The sequence below is a fragment of the Epinephelus lanceolatus genome, chromosome 13 (assembly GCF_041903045.1).
Source record: "Epinephelus lanceolatus isolate andai-2023 chromosome 13, ASM4190304v1, whole genome shotgun sequence".
Taxonomy (NCBI): Eukaryota; Metazoa; Chordata; class Actinopteri; order Perciformes; family Serranidae; genus Epinephelus; species Epinephelus lanceolatus.
The window spans coordinates 14,168,923-14,186,092 of record NC_135746.1 but is presented as its reverse complement, the minus strand read 5'-3'; the positions used below and the strand labels follow the sequence as shown (position 1 = coordinate 14,186,092).

Sequence of the window (17,170 nt, the reverse complement as noted above, 5' to 3'; positions counted from 1 at the left end):
TAAATACAAGAGGGACCAAAAAAAAAAAAAAAAAAACTACACCGTAAGATTAATTTATATTTTATGTGGGTGTTGGCTTAGAAGTACCAAGTCCAGCAGCATAGGCGTATGAAACTACTTATGGAAGAAAATGGTTTTATCCCACATTAAGGTTAGACAAAAAAAGCCCAGATATTTGTTTTTACAATACCTCAAGCCTCAAAAAAGGAAGACATTTTGAGGTACAAATGTGGTACTTTTACTTTAGAAAATCTCTAATTTGATACAGTGAAAATGTCCAAATTAGTCTTGAACTGAAATGTATGAGTTCATGTCAGGAATTGTTTATTTAATGATTATTCAGGCGACCCAAATTGAAACAATCAAGTAGCTTACCTCACATTTTAGTGTTTTTGCACGTTTGTTTTGTTTTTTACAGAGGGTCATAGATAACATGTTTTATACCTTCTGTGAAAACAATCCAATTAATCATATTTCCACAGAAAGTATACATTTGGTATTTAATTTGTGTTAACATCTTATTTTGAAAACCGGAAAGAGTCACGCATATCCTCCGTACACTTTACGCCAACTTCGACGCCAAATTGTACAAACAAATCAATTGTATGTGGAGTGCAATTAAGAATTCATAGTTTCTCCTCGGGTAAGTCTTTCATATTGCAACACTTGTCTTTAAAGTTGAGATAATACGAAAAGAAAGTTTATAAATCTTCCTGCTCGCTCTGGGCCGTTTAAACACATTTACCGTAAAGGTCACAATACGGGCGCACTCCAAATATCTGCCTCGGACACAGTACCCACCTCTGCAGTGGCTTTTGACAAGTAGAAGAGCTGTTGACTGCAGTTTTTCTCGTTGCCACCAGCTGCTAACTCCCCAAAACGACTTTAAATCAATAGAAGAATCCTCCAACGTCTTCAAGCCCAAAGCCAGGTACTCAGTTTTCAACGGTAATCCCTTTTGTTTTGTCGCCATCCCTGCAGGACACGTGTCACTGTTGTGAATGGCAAGAGTCAAACCAAACTAACTTCCTGATTAAAAAATATTGCAAGCTTGTGATTGGTGTAAATGTCAAGCAGATCAATTTGCAACTGCAGCTGAGCCAATAGTAACGTGTGCTAGCAGCCAGTCAACTAAAGCATTTGTTGAGCCCCTAAAAAGTTGCTTGACGTTTTTTATGTACTTTTATTATTATTTATTTATTTGCAAAGCTAGAGCAATATTTCGTGATATATTCTGCATAAAAACAAGACAAATAGACCTTGAATTTAATTTATGAGAGTTTAATAAATTAAGACCTCTGTCTATACTACTGTCATGTCACTCCTAACTTAATCTTCAGCTCTCTTTAGTTAGACTGCTCACAGCTGGAGCCAATTAAGAAGATGACTGCATCAAAATCTCTCAAATGTACACATGCCATTGCTCATGGTTGAAGAACAATATAATACTGTAGCCCACATATCTTAATGTTTAATTTACAGTCTATGTTTGAGAGGCACCCTTGCCTGTAGGATTATTAAACCACTACTAAGCAGAAATTGGTCAGTTTATAGATGGCGTAAGTTAGCCTATAAGGTCATGGGCTACTGTAATTAATGGGGTTTTATAGATTCTTAGTTCCTAACACCTTGGGAAAACTGCTCTGTGAAAGTGCACACTGTGTAATATTTTGCAGAAGCACAATTAACTAAACTACAGGGTCAAGTCTTGCAGTTAGTGCAGCGCGCTTTAGAGGAGCTGTGATCCTAGAGAATGTCTCAGCGTAAGTTTATTTGTGCTGCATTGCTGTGTAGCAGCTATTTTTGGGAGTGGAGACACAGTTGAAGCGTGCAGTGAGCCTAAACATGAAATGACTGTAGCCTGTATATGTTTGAATGTCTTATGTAATGTGGCTTATGACTAATGGTTATTGAGTTCAGTCTTTGTGTGCCCACCAGTAGGTCACAGTGGATACGTGACTGAAGCTGCTGTATTTGCTTATCAGAGCCCTCAGCTATCACTGCTCTTAAGTATTCCGCCATCTGTAATAAACATAGACCTCTCCAGCTCATATCCTGTTTTGAACCTGTCAACATGGTACTTTAGTTGAAGTGTCTGAGCTCTGGGGACAAGTGTGTGAGTCATTTCCATGCGTCTCATTTTTGATGTTGAGTCTTTAAGGAAATGGGGCTGAGCATCCAGCAGGAAGGGATTCCTCTGAGCTCAGACATCAACAACATCCCGAATATTACACCCGTAACGTAAAGGTCGGAGGAATAGGGAGTGAGCGTGGAAATGATGCCAGAGTGACCTGCTGCCAAGGTCAGAAGGGAGCGTTCTTACCCAGAAACTCTGAGTGTAAACAGCACACATCAAGGCAGCGGAAATGCTGTGTGTCGTGACTGACGTACTTTTTTTCTCTGAATAAGCAGCTGGGATGGGGTTTGTTGTTCCTGTATGTAGGAACTTGCATCACCGATCAGTCATCTTACATGACTCTTACACTTGCAGACTCTTCAGGCTCCTGGTTGACAGAGACTTAAAGTGTAATTCCAGAGGTGTGGGCAGGATGTCTTTGTGCGTACAGCACTTGATTTTTTCCCATACTGATAGGCAATGGCGCCCCCAGAAATTTGTCATACGGGTGGCCAAAACCAAAAGCCATAACTGAATTTAAGGAATTTGATGATGCTGCTGCAGGCTACATGACCCAGGTTAACTAGTTTGACAAGATACCACTATCTAGCTTAAAAAATGAGCACACCACAGCCTCTTAAACCAATCTCACCCCTCAAAATCAAGGGGACCATACTCTTAACATGTCAATAGTAAATAAATAAATAAATATGCAGTATTTCAATCAAAATGCAATATCAGATTAATAGCCATGTCTAACACAGATAAAAGTGATTACAATGCAGCAATGTCTCTGCTTTTTTTGGCACTACCAGGCAGGAAACACAGCAATGTCTGGGTAAAACACAGCTGCATTTTTTGGCACTCTCCTGGCAGGAATGTGGTGACGTCTCTGTCAAAAACAACCACTTTTCATGGCACTATCTGCTGGAAAAAATGGGTCGCTACAAAACAAGAATGGATGGCAGAGGAGATGCCCGCACACTAAGAAAGCCACAAAAAGGTCCACAGGCTGAGGTCAATGCAAAAATAGTAAATTTATTTAAGACATCTGTGCACAAAAGAAAGGGTGCTCAAAGTGCAAAAAGTGATAAAGAGATTCGATACTATAGTTGTGTTTTTTTGTACATTAGTGTATTCTTATGTTATAGGACAGATTATTGTGGTTTGGTAGTCAGGCTCCTCAGAGTTGCTCTCATCTAATTAGTGGCACCAGCTGATTGACTGATCAGCACACCTGATAGGAATCTGTCTGTGTCTATATCTGTTCTGTGAATCGAGGAAAAATGGTGGTGGGTTGCTACAAAACAAAAGGTCCTGGCAAACAACCAATGTGTGACTATAAAATACCCATCTTTGGTGACTAAAAAGCCACTGGAAAAACAGCAACAGGTTGCTACGAAACACCCATATTTGGTGACTAAAAATCCACGGGAAACCATCAACAAGTGACTACAAAACACCTATGTTTTGTTCCTAAAAATGTCACTGGAAAACCAGTAACGGGCTGCTACAAAACAGCTATGTTTGGTCCCTAAAAAGCCACTGGAAAAACAGCACCGGATCGCTACAAAACACACATTTGATGCTGAAAAATCTGCTGGAAAACCAGCAACAAGTGACTACAAAACACCCATGCTTCATTCCTAAAAAGTTGCTGGAAAAACAGCAACCCGTCGCTACAAAACACCCACATTTGGTGACTAAAAATCCACTAGAAAACCAGCAACAAATGGCTACAAATCACCTGTGTTAGTTCCTAAAAAGTCACTGGAAAAATAGTGAGAGGTTGCAACAAAACACCCATGTTTGGTCCCTAAAAAGTCGCTAGAAAAATAGTGGGAGGTTGCTACAAAACACCCACATTTGGTGGCTAAAATCCACTGGAAAAACAGCAGCAAATGGCTACAAAACACCCGTGTTAGTTCATAAAAAGTCATTGGAAAAATAGTGACAAGTCGCTACAAAACACCTACATTTGGTTACTAAAAATCTGCTAGAAAACCAGCAACAAGTGACAAGTGACAAAAAACCTGTGTTAGTTCCTAAAAGTTACTGGAAAAATAGTGACAGGTCGCTACAAAACACCCACATTTGGTGACTAAAAATCTGCTAGAAAAGCAGCAACAGGTGACTACAAAACAACCATGCTTGGTTCCTAAAAATATTGCTGGAAAACCAGCAACAGGCTGCTACAAAACAGCTGTTTGGTCCCTAAAAAGTTGCTGGAAAAATAGTGATGAGCCTCTACAAAACATCCATGTTTGGTTCCTTTAAAGCAAAAAGCAACACTGTAATTACTCGCTAAATCTCAGCTGGTTTTGTTATGACACACCATCCACCATAACCCCTCCTCCTGATGACAAAATCATGTCATATACTATGTCATTTTAGAAAAGTTTATATAAAACATCGGTATGAAGTGTGCAAATGTAACATATTTGTGGTTTGCTGAAACATACAACTCCAACATATCTTTCTGGCGACTGGGCTATTTAAGATGTAAATCATTGTTAGTTGTTAAAAATAAATGTATTAAGTCAGTTCTTATGCAGACTGATCACAATCTAACTGTTAAATTGTCTCCACACAGATTTTATGAATGACTTTTTCTGAAATATGCAAAACCTAATGACTCTCAGAGTTTCTCACAAGCTGTCATCAGGCAGCCGGGTGCTTTGCTTTGTCTATCCTCCACAGTAGCTGTTAAAAGGGACTCTCTCACACCGCTGATCTTATAACATCACTCATCCAAATCATTAGTGCGTCTGCTTCTCAGGATGCACGCTGAGTAAATGCTGTTGGTGCAGGACGACAAGGCCAGAGCCACATAGGCAGTGCGAGGGCCCGCTAAAATGGAAAAGATGGGGAGTGACTCGAGATCAAACACATGTCGCTCCTGCCCTTTTTAAAGAGCAGTGTCCAAATTCACGTAACATTCGGGCATGGTATTAGCTCATGTTTTTCCAGAGCTGTGAATTTACAAAGAGAAAACCACTCTCATAAGATGACCAATTTTGCCTTGCAAACATTGCAGGAATTAGCCATATCCTTTCCAGTTTAGCAGCCTGTTTCACCCCAGTCTTGTTTAAACAAAGATACCAGACAGTGAAACCACGTAATATTCTAATTATCTCGATTAAAACATCAATCAAAAACACGCAATTCCTCCTCCAGTTATTCCCACAATACGGGATCACACGCGGAACAGATAAGGATGTTCTATCTCTTAAATGGAACAACCACATTGCAATTAGGAAGCACAATAGGAACATCCACCTCCACATTGAGGTGAAGAGTTACACCACCCCTGGGAGAATCTGCAGCAGTCAAAAACAAGGCAGATAGCGCTGCAGCACACACAGGCCAGTGCATGCCATGCTATTAGAGAGAGGGAGAGGGACCAATGCAGGCCAGGCGGTAAAAATAGGACATGCACTGCAATTTTGCATCATGTCTTTAAGAAATAAGAGTATTTTTATATGTCTTGACTTTTCAGTGTTTCTACTTTGATGAATAATACACAACTACAGAACTCTTATTAAAGTGGGGAGTTTACTGAAATGCACAGTTTTGGAAGACATTTCTCCATCCTTCTTTTTTTCTCTGCACATCCTGCAGTGGAGCACAAGCTTTGCTGCCTGTGCCGATTTGGTAATCAGGCCGCGCTTATGGGTAAATGGAAATCTAGCCTTCTCCTTCCCTGGGTTGGCAGCCATGTGCTGGCCTCCCTCTGTGCTTTTGCCGCTCGCCTGTATCTGCTTAGAACAGGTGCCGGATCCCGTTCAGCTGCAGCATTCACAGCACAGGTACGGGTGGGAGGCCCTTGGCTGCTCGCACAGTCCCCCAAGTTTTCCAGGGGTCCCCATCTGTGTCCCCGCGCATCCTCTGCCACATGGCACCTGTCCCTCGACGAGTCTGGTCCATTCTTCGTCCGGCGACGTACACGCCTGCCTGCCACCCCACACTCTGCCTGTTGTTGAGCCACAATGAGATGAAGAATAGCTGCACCCATAATCCCTTGCTGTGAGATGTGTGTGTGTGTTTTTTTTCCCCTCCTTCTTCTCCCCTCCTTTGGCCAGATTTAGGGCCAAGTACAAATTGTAAACAGGTTATTATGCTGCTGTAACACACTCCAACTGGAAATGCACTCCGACAACATTTAGTGTTTACTGATGTAAGTGTGTCTTTATCCGTCGCGCGGAGTAGTTTAATTTGGTGTAAAGTTCACTGCATTTATTGTGATGAAGATATTGTAATGGGTTTGTTGTTGTCTATTTGCAAGGCTTAACAGGAAGGACACTTGGAACGATAACTTTACTTCATCAAATGTGATGTATGCAGCTGCATATATTATGTTTATGTAAGTGGAATAAGCCATCTGTCTTCATGCAGCGACAATACAACGCTAATTTAAACACCATGACATGAGTGTCTATATGTAGGTTTAAAGTGCATGTCAGTCTCAGCCTTGATATGCCTTAGTCACGTACTTCAAATCAGCCACTTCCTCTTGACCTACAGTTAATACGCATATAACGTCATATAGCACAAATGTTCGACCTCCAAATGTGACGCGATTGGACGCTCCCTCCGCGGTTACACAATGGACGCTGGACCAACCAGACAGTCAGCCTCCTCCGTGCCTCCGGAGGACACGATATTTAAAGTGATCACTGCTCACCTCGGTCCCGGCAGATGGATAATACTTTACACAGCTGTGCAAGCCTCCGCGCCCCCCGAGTCCACACACACACCAAGAGCCCGTTACCTTGACAGTTGGTGTTGAGTTTAGACCGCCAAGTTGTTTGTTTGCCCAGGGAAGTGACATGACGGCAGAGGAGGAAATAGGAAACATAACAGACTACCTGACGGACTCATTCCACAGGCTTGACCTGAGACTGGAACGGAGCCAGTCAGCAATCAGAGAGAAATAACAAGAGGAGGCTCTTTTGTTTGTTCAGCCTATATCCTTATAATGGCAAATATTGTAAATCTTGTTATCCTGCTGAAGATTCAATTAGTCAAATTAAGAGATCATGCACTTCCTTCGCACAAACTGCAGGGCTTTACAGGCAATCCCTGCAAGCGCGCGTGTGCGTGAAGTAAAGTTTATGTTTGCAACAACGTCACGCCAGTGTTTGTTGACACATTATTTTCCTCTTTCCTTTCTTGTTGATTTATTGCCGCTTAAACAGCACCAATGGCTGTCTCAGGTTTTCGGCAGAAGCCTCCGAGTAAAGGTTACATTGACAATGAGTCACCTTCTAGGGAGGAAAGGATTGAGGCCGACAAGCTGAGTGTTTTGCCCTCACTTCCCGAGAACTAAAAAGTCTCGATAAAAAACTTGTGGGTATTTCGCAGAAATATGAAGTGCCATTGAAAGATAAGCGTTATCACTGACAGAAAATGTGACGTGGTAGTTTTCTCATTGGAAACCACTGTGTACTCATTGGTTTAGACCAGGGGTGTTTCAGGCCAAGGACCCCTTAGCTGGAACGGAGACAAAGCAGGGCCCCCCTACTGCATATATTGTATAAAACTGAATTGTATATTGGCAGGCAGGTGGCCCCTTTCACACAGATAAGTTGTTGGATAATGATTCATGTTAATTTGTATTTTCAGACATATTTGAATTTTTAAAAACCTTCAAAAACCAACAATAATGTTGCACCTCCCCTGAAGCAACACTGGGGACGCCCTGTTAAAGACCCAGGGTTTAGACACCAAATATTGTTTACTCATCACTCTAGAGGGTTGATCACATTATGAAAAAACCTACACACAGATAAATATAGTTTTAGTGGGGAATGCACATATATATTACAGTTTATTATAATGTGTAAGTGTGTGACATGTATTTGAATTTGATGCGTTCGCTGTCCACTGAAAACTGAAACATTTATCTCCATCTTTGATTCTGACAAATTGAAATGTGGCTTTATAGTTTTAGAAAATTCTTCTACTCCATAAGCTGAATACACTGTTGAAAAATAAACATTAGATAATCTGAAAACTGCACCATTGCCATATTAAAAACAGAACTGAACAGATCTAGTCGTTGCCTAAATCTCTGCAGTGGTCACGTGATTTTCTGATTCATTCGGACATGAAACACTTAAAATATCAAAGCAGAGAAAATGCTGCTTTATTCTGCAGTTCATGCACGTGCACCGGTCTGACCCTAATGTGACGATGCTTTGTTGACGCTTGAGTCTTTGTCCTTGTCCGTGTTCCATCGTCCTACCCTGAGGTGCTGGATGTGATTGTTGAGACATTGCAGGGCGTCTTTACCGAGGGAGTCTGCAGCAGCACCCTGAGCTGACCCTGACCAACGGTGCACCAAAGACTACTTTCTCACCCCCGTAATGCCTGGGGCACCACCCGACTGGCTCCCTGCATCCAAAATATGATCGCACTCAAATGGACCCTCTGCAGAGTTTTGCACCCCTGCAGGCGTAAAGGGTAATGATGTAACCCCGGAGAAATGAGCACAGCTGCAAACACCGGTGCTTGATAAATGTTGTCATTCTGGTCAGTTACTGTGTCAAAAGCGAGCAATCATGGTTGAGTATGGGTACAGAGAAAGGTCATTTTGGGTACATGTGTTCGGCTTCAGAGTAAGAAACATGCTCACTGCTGTTTGTGGTGCATCTGCGGTCAAGGTACGACAGGCCAGGTTGACAAAGCCTCTCCTGAAAAATGGTGGGTGAGTAAAGACGGGTAAGTGAGATGCTAATCAGCGCAGCAGTGTTTCCTCCCGCTCGCTGAACAGCGGGTTCCCTTCCCTCTCTCTGGCTCTTTAATGCAGGGCCCAGCCAGGCCCAAACATCCTGACGGAGAGAGGCTTTTCCCTTATCAGTCAGGAAACACCGCTCCTCCGCCACATCCTCTTTACAAGAAGCACGACTCAACCGTTCCCAAAAAAATGCAGGAAGACCAGCCAGACTCCAGGATTTGTCAAAAGCCCCCTGAATTCCTTTTATCGAAAAAGAAAAATTCAAGAGAACAGAGAGGGTGAGAGGGGAGGAGTGGAGAGGAGGAGGAGGAAAGGGGAGGTGGAGAGGAGGAGAGGAGGGGGGGTAAAAAAAAAAAAAAAAAAAAAGAGAAAAATGAGGAGGGTGTAAAACAGTCAACGAAGCCCTGGGATTTATTTTTTTATTTATTCTGCACAGATTACGAAAGGTCTGCATCAGCAAGATAGAACACGGGGGTGAGGGGGTGGGGGTTGGAAGTGGGGTCCGGAGTGCCTAAGAATGGCACCCAGAATAAGACTCCAGGAAAACAAAGGACGGTTGAGATGGAGGCGGGCGGCGACGGCTGTGCCTGTTTTACACTAATCCTCTGAACCGGGATGAAATGAAAGCGAGAGGAGACGGATGGAGAAGGATGTTGTGATAGAGGGTGGAAAAAAGCACGCAGGGGAGTGGGTGTCAGAATGGGCCACTCGCAGTACACGAGCTCAGGATAGAAGAATATAAAGTGTGACAAGTCAAAGATGGACAAATAGCATAAAAACTTGTAGTGTGACATAAGCAGTCCTACTTTATTTTAATGCGTGAGTGTTATTGTGTTAATTAGGTGCAATATGTATGAGTAGAAGTGTGTGTGTGTGTGTGTGTGTGTGTGTGTGTGTGTGTGTGTGTGCTCATTACCCAAGCAGCAACTGCATTAATATAAAAATTGAACTTTATTTTAAATTATTGTCTTTCACAAACCTAAATCAGCATACAGTTATAGTTACCATTATTATTTTCCATCGTAGAGGTTATGATTATATATTATTAAGTACTTGAGAAGAAGTATAAACGCCTTTTTTCTTCATTATACACCGCTTTTTGTTAAATTGCATAAGAAATGTCCAACTAAAACCTCATTCAATTACAACTACTGAGGTAAAGACTCCCAGACTAACGAGAGCCAGAACATATGATACAAACATTCGAAATGGGAAAAGCATTCGATAATAGCATTACAGTTTATGCGAAACATCAAAAGGACTTAAATTAGCTTCTAAGGAGCGTCTGTACATGCCGCGGCGGCAACAGTAACTGGTGACATTTACAAGTGGACAAGTCTTTTTACGATTGTTCTTCTGGTTTAGAAATTGCGTGACAGCTGGAGGTGGCATACTATAGTATTTTGTGTCTGCATCCCTGAGGTGTCCATCTCCCTTTTTTTTTAATGTTCCTCCGTTTGCTCTTTGTTCTTTCCTCGGCTCCAGACAATCATATTGCTCAGTAGTCAGTTCAGGTTTTAACGGTGGGATGATGTTGCTCATGGATGCTAATAAGGGACTGGCACCCGAGTGCAACATCATCCTGAATATCTTCACCCATTTCAAACCCTGCAGTGTCTCTGATCAGCTGTAGCCGAGCTTACGAGATGCCGTAGTTGTTGTAGTAGGCCGCCGTGGCGTCCGCGAGCACCGAAATGAGGCTGGTTTCTGTGGTGCTACTGGGACACGCAGTGGCAGAGGCGGTGGTGGCGGACGCCACCTGGATGTGTCCCGTAACTGTCATGCTGCTGCCCTGCTCGGGGTGGAACCCGGTCCCATTGGAGTTCAGGTACTGGTCAAACTCATTGCGGTCCACCTCACCCAGAAGCTCTGCCTGGCTCAGCTGGTCTAGAGTCTCCAGGTGACCCTGTGTCTCTGGTGGCGGGGACAGCTGACCCAGGTGGCCCTGGTGGAGCCCGTGGTGAATCTGGGGGAAAGATGAGGTACTGTAGTAGGACAGCGGAGGGCCGGGTATCAGTCCACCACCAGTTTGGGACATGTGAGAGATGTGACCTATGTGGACGCCCCCACAGTGGATTTGGGTCTGAGCGTAGTCAGTGTGGTAAGGGGGCGGGCTGCCCATGTGTGTCTGATTCTGGTGGTGCTCATCTGGGCAGGAGGAAGAGCAGGACACAGAGGAGCTGTTACCAGACGTGGAATAATAAGAAGGGGGTACGTGCTCGTGGTCCATGGCATCTAAGGGGGACATCTCAGGGGGAGTGGGCAGGCCGTAGGGGTAGGTGTCGAAGCTGCTGTTGGAGCCGGCTGGGTCTCTGAAGCTTCGGACGCTGGGCAGAGCGGGGCTGGGGCTGGAGAAGCCACTCCTGATGCCATTGGGGCTGCCCTCGTCTTTGTCGTGGGGGTGGCACAGGGCTCGCTGCTCAGGCAGGGCGTTCTGATCAGGCGCCAGCCCGCTCAGAAGGAAGCCGGGGTCCACCCGCTTGCAGATGCGCTTCAGCTGTTTCTTCCGGCGAGGCCGATACTTATAGTTGGGGTAGTCCTGCATGTGCTGCACCCGGAGCCTCTCTGCTTCCTCTACATAGGGCCTCTTATCAGGGGGAGTCAGGGCCTTCCAGGATTTGCCTGTGAGAAGAAAATACACACATATATATATTTATATTTTTATTTATTGTAGCTAAAAATCCTGACAAGGCTTTAACAGATGGGTTTGCAATAATTATTTTTTTAATTTAATATTAAGTAAAAATGTCAGAATATATTTTCTCACACAAACAATTTCTATAACTTGTAAAATTTCCATTAATTTGTTTTCATTTTTAAAGTTTTAGGCTCACACTCCTTTACTGGATCATAAAGATATTAAATTCCTGTAAATAGTGAGCTTACATCATGTTTTCTAAAATTAAACAAGGGTTAAATATCACTATAAAACAGACACAACAAAAATGATAAAATAAATCTTCCTTTATAATAACCACACATAATTGTCATTTACTTCTCAGGTGCTTCACATAAAAAAAATCAAAGGGAAAATCTTTTAAAACTCCCACCCCATATTCAGCTTCCTTTTAAGTTCCTAATCATTTTAAAAGGACTTTCCCTTAGTGGTGAATTCCCCTTTTTAGGATAAACACAAGTCCCAATTTAAACTTTATTTGTGTGAGCATATTTTACATGTATGGCTGCTCTGGAATCGGCTTTAAGATGATTTCCGATGTGCGGCAGTGCCAGATTTTGAGCTTAACATAAAGCACTAATCCAAGAAGCGAAAATCCAACGCAAAATTAAACATTTATGTCCTTTTCTGTTTCCATAGTCTGAACGAATTTTAGGGGTTTACAGAGACAGAGACATTTAAATTTGGAGGATTTTGGCGACGCGCTTTTTTACTGCGATGCCTCTGAAATTACGCATTTAATTTACTTAGTCTAATTTAAAACCAGCTGCTGTTAAACACATTTGTTTGTCTTCTTTAACATTCCTAAAAGTGTTTTAAATATGTATCTTCCTTTACGGGTGTTGGAAACAACTTAAAAACTTTTGTAAAACAGCCGAGGCCCGATGGGAATTATAAAAGTGTGGGAAAAAAATAGCAGAAAAAAATAAAAACAATAATAATGATGATAAATGTAATTAAAAACAACTTTAAATAATAGAAGTTTAAATAACTTTATCTCACCCAACATCTTGCTGAGCTCGGCATTGTGCAGGTCTGGATTCTGGACCGCCAGCCGCTTGCGCTCGTCTTTGGCCCACACCATGAACGCGTTCATGGGCCGCCTGATCCGCGGCTCCGGCGCCTTGTCCACGGGGGTCCTGTGCGGGCCGTGTCCGTCGGGCACGTCCCCGTCTCCTGGAGGACACTCGAAGGACTCCGGCCACGACGAGTACGCGCTGATGAGGGCTGCCATCTGCGCGCTCTCACCTCTCCAAACTTCAGACGCGCTTCTGACAAGTTGTGTTCTCTGTGTGTGTGTGGAGGTACACTTAATCAGAAAGCTATCTCTTTTTAAAAATCCAGCGGTGTTTGACACACTGACTAGATCACTGGTGCTACAGAGCTGCAGTCAGATGTCAGTACAGGTTTGGGGAGAAACCACAGATGTGCTCAGGCAGCGGCTCCTCCTTGTGAGTTATGATTCAGTCTTTCCTGGTGGATGGGGGGAGCGCTTTATATTTGAGGAGCAGGTTCCAGGAGAAGCCCCGGAGGACTCTCGGCTCCTCCTTGATTGCAAGTTGAGCTCCGTGAAAGGGAAGAGAGAGGGAGAGAGAGCAGCATTTCAACACTACTAACTACTTAAACTGGCCTCACAAACAAAACAACACTTTGCACTGACAGATAACGACCAAAATAAACGACAATGCTCAAAATAAATCATTGTGAGTGACTTTATGTTGTGCATATGTGTAGATTTTTATGTTTAAATTCACATGGGAGCAAAGTTTGTCACACTGGGGACACAAAGACACAATTAGCAGCCATTAGAGAAAACCTGTTTCTAATTCTAAATGTGTAGTACTGTCTTGCTGTGATGACTAAGAGAGATTTGGCAACTTGAGGATTTTTCTCTTGGCAACCAGGAAACCCTTACCTGACAAACATATCTAACCTGTTCTGCAGTAACAGTACACAGCAAACTGCACTAGTGAAGTTTCCAGATTTCCACTGAACTCCTCAGCATGCCTGGGTGTCACGCAAAAAAATCTTTATCACTTTTTAAAAACATAATGCACTCTACAGAAATTGTCTACATAATTCTTGTTAAAAATCTAAATGCAGAAGCCTTTGATTACATCCGCTCAGAGGCGGGCAAAAGGTGCTCTTTTTTTTGGGTGCACATCAACATGGAACCTCTGAACACATCTGTGGGTGACAGAGGAGATAACACCCACTGAACGCACACTACAAACAAATCAGTTTCCTTCTGTGGCCAGAGGCGGGTGCATATCAAATCCAGGAGTTCCTGTTGACAGGATACTCTTGGGCTGCGGCCATGGAGTAGCTCACACTCTCACACACAAGGGCACACACACACACCGGTCGAACACAGCTACTGATCACAGGTCAGATAGTATCTCGGTTTGGGGTATTTAAAGGGGTGGGAGAGATATTCTGGTTTTTACTCTTCTTCAACTTCCTTCCTCCAGAGTGAACCCACATGCAACATGGATCTGAAGCTGTGATACACATCTTTAGGTTGGTCGTGCCTTCCCGACCATCAAACTGAAGTGTCAGCTAGCTGTGTGTGACACTTGCCCCCCTCAACACCCCGCAGGAACAGGATACGGCACCTGAAGCCACAGATAGTGCGTGGAGCAGGCACATCAGTGATATATAGAGCTGCGTTTGCTGCTCTGACATGTGAAGACTGTGCCAATAAAAGTCACAACATTACAAGCTGACGGAGGCACAGGAGTGAGTGAGGGTGCACATACAGTACAGTGAGGCAGCAGACTGACAACGCGTGAGACTTAAGTTTCACGTCGTATTTGCATTTTGGACTGCAGCACATGAGAGCTCCGAGTTGGGGGTTTTCTGAAGTGACTAATAGCTCTATGTGTTAACCGCTGTGTGGGTGGGAGCCGTATCAGCCTGCTGTTGTTCACCCTCTCAGTGTGAAAGACATGTGGCTACTGGAGACTTGAGGAGGGGGTTCGTCTCTGTGCATGTGCTGTGTGAGGACATTTCACTATGGTAACATAATTCAAGCATTCTGATCAGTTTGTGAATGACTTCCAGTGTTGAGGAATGTTAGGCTAAACTTTTCTAGTATTATTTCTCTCATACATAACCTGCTGTTATGTATTCCGATGGGCATGTCGTCGATACTAATACCAGTGAAATTCCACGATTCTCGAAACCCAATTCGATACCACGGTAAAAAACAAAAACAAAACACTGACTCCCATGTACTTAAATTTTATTCATCCCTGATGATCTGCCGAATTTAAAGTACTAGTCCATGTGGGTGTCTGAGATTTTGTGGGTGAGAAAGCATGCATCAATATACAGTACAACCTGCAGTAGATCAACTTATCTCTCCTCCATTATTGTTGACGTTCAGCACTTGTACATCTAAGATGTGTAAAGCCCGGTATACACTGTTTGATTCTGGGCTGTCCCAGATAAAGATGACCAACGTGAAAGAAATGTGGCCACGTTGTTGATCGTGGCTCTAAAACCATGGTCCTACATTGCACAGTGACACCTTGATCCACTTACGTATGTGACTGGCGTACGTAGATGTGTAGTCTCGTTCACCAGACCCTTCTCAAGAAAAGAAAGGTCTGGCTGGGCCGACTCTCACTCTTACAACCAATCGCAATCGTTCTGGGCAGTGCCACAGCAACGGTGCGCTTGCAAAAATATTGCCGGGGGGAAACAGGTTTTGGTGTAACACGCCCACAAAAATATCGCCTACAGGACGCGAACCATGGCAGAAAAATGGCTATATCCCCGCAAGATCAAACACCGCAAAAGTTAGTAAAGGACGTGTTGAAAACTGCTACACAACCGGAGGTGGTAGGGCGGGACTTCAGTGGGTGGCTCGTTCTGCCCAATGAGAGGCTGATCTATGCAACGAACTTCCGCCCACTCAGACTAGTAGATGTGTAAATATACGGATGATGCCTCTAGTGTCCATTTCTTTACAGATGGATAGAAACCTGATAGAAACTACCTGTAGCCATGGGGAGAGACTATTTTGTCAATTTTTTTGCCATCCAGTGGTTTGGAATATGGGCTTGGAACATTATTGGGACAAAAACAGGACCTGCCAGGTACATAGCATGATTTGTGAAATAGCTAATTAAAGAGACGTATGAACGGCTGAACGAGTCATTACGACCATCTGACTGTTTATAATATATAATCAAATTTTACCAGAATAACATAACTCAGGTTGACAATGTGTTAAAACTAGATAAAAAGGTAATTTTTAATCAGACAAAACTCACTTGATGATCAACACGGGCAACTGAATTTAAGCAAATAGCCTGTTAGCCAGTTAGCAGCCTGTTAGCTAAGCTAGCACAATGTCATTCAGTCTCTCCGAAATCCACTGAAGTTACTTTTTTTTAATGTACTTGAGGCAAATTCTGGACCGAACTATTAAAGAGGGGAGGAGTTTCGCAGGCTCATCAGATATGGAGATTCCCATTGAAATGAATGGACTTCTAGTTACCATGTCTCTGTACACATACGTAAGTGGAAACGAGGCGTGAGAGAGGTTCAAGGATGGCCGTTGTCACGTTCTTGCCATCAAAGACAGCCTGAGATAAAATTTTGACAGTGTCAGAAATTTGGGATGACCATTTCACAGTGTGACTGCTCTTACCAACTATATCTTCTAACCAAACAATAGAAATGCAGCATGAAATGATGCACTGGCGCTAAACCCAAACAAAACAGAGGGATAGCAGCTTTCCATGGAGGCAAAATGCTTGAAAAAGAAATGTTCGGGATTCCAGACGAGTAAAACCTTGTGAGGTTGTGGCAGCAGAGGCCTTGCCTGCATGATGTGTCCTCCAGCTCTTACCATGATCACATAAAGAAGGACGAAGCATGGAGGGAAGCAGCAATGGAGTCGCAGCTGCCAGATGAGCAACCTAGCAACTGGCAAGCACACACACACACACACACACACACACACACACACACACACTGCAGTATGTAGTGCCCACAAAACTTCAGGTTCAGATATTTTTTGGGACATTTTTTGCCTTTAATCGATAGGACAGTGAAGCGTGAAGGGGGAGAGAGGGAGAGACACGCAGCAAAGGGCCACAGGCCGGACCCGAACACGGGCCGCTGCGGCAACATCCCCGCACATGGGGCGCCCGCTCCGCCACCAAGCCACTGACGCCCCCCACATGTTCTTTTTCATGCATTTAACAGCAGACTATTTTGGCGTTTTAACTACACCATCAGGTTAGGGAGAAATGAATCCTCGGTATCACAGCACGAGAGAAACCAGAGTACCATCATGTTTTCAGAATTTTGGCATTGAATCGGTTACAAAATATCGGTTCTCGTGACATCCTTAAATTCCAGTGTATAATTTCTTTTTTTTTTTTAAAGATATTTTTTGGGCCATTTTGCCTTTGATGGACAGGACAGGTAAGTGTGAAGGGGGGAGAGAGAGAGAGGGGATGACATACAGCAAAGGGCCACAGGATGGATTCGAACTCAGGCCGCTGCGGCAACAGCCTCATACATGGGGCGCCTGCTCTACCACTAAGCCACCGATGCCCCCAGTGTATAATTTCTAATGTAATTTTCAAAATAAAGCAGCATTGTGTGCAAATGTCAGTAA

At 43.5% G+C, this 17,170-nt stretch overlaps 2 protein-coding genes across 2 annotated transcripts in view; both read right to left on the bottom strand.

Annotated features, from left to right (window-relative positions):
- rp1l1b (rp1 like 1b) overlaps positions 1 to 956 on the bottom strand; it is a 37,741-nt gene extending 36,785 nt beyond the window's left edge. Inside the window, exon 1 of the mRNA XM_078173779.1 lies at positions 802 to 956. The gene's annotated coding sequence lies outside the window, so the exon portion shown is untranslated. The remainder of the gene's footprint in view (positions 1 to 801) is intronic.
- Positions 957 to 9,787: 8,831 nt separating this feature from the next.
- Positions 9,788 to 13,005, bottom strand: sox7 (SRY-box transcription factor 7). The gene is made up of 2 exons (XM_033648075.2): positions 12,535 to 13,005; positions 9,788 to 11,477 (listed from the first exon to the last, which is right to left on the bottom strand). The coding sequence occupies exons 1-2, from the start codon at positions 12,764 to 12,766 to the stop codon at positions 10,495 to 10,497; spliced, it is 1,215 nt and encodes a 404-aa protein (XP_033503966.2). The 5' UTR covers positions 12,767 to 13,005; the 3' UTR covers positions 9,788 to 10,494.
- Positions 13,006 to 17,170: the final 4,165 nt, after the last annotated feature.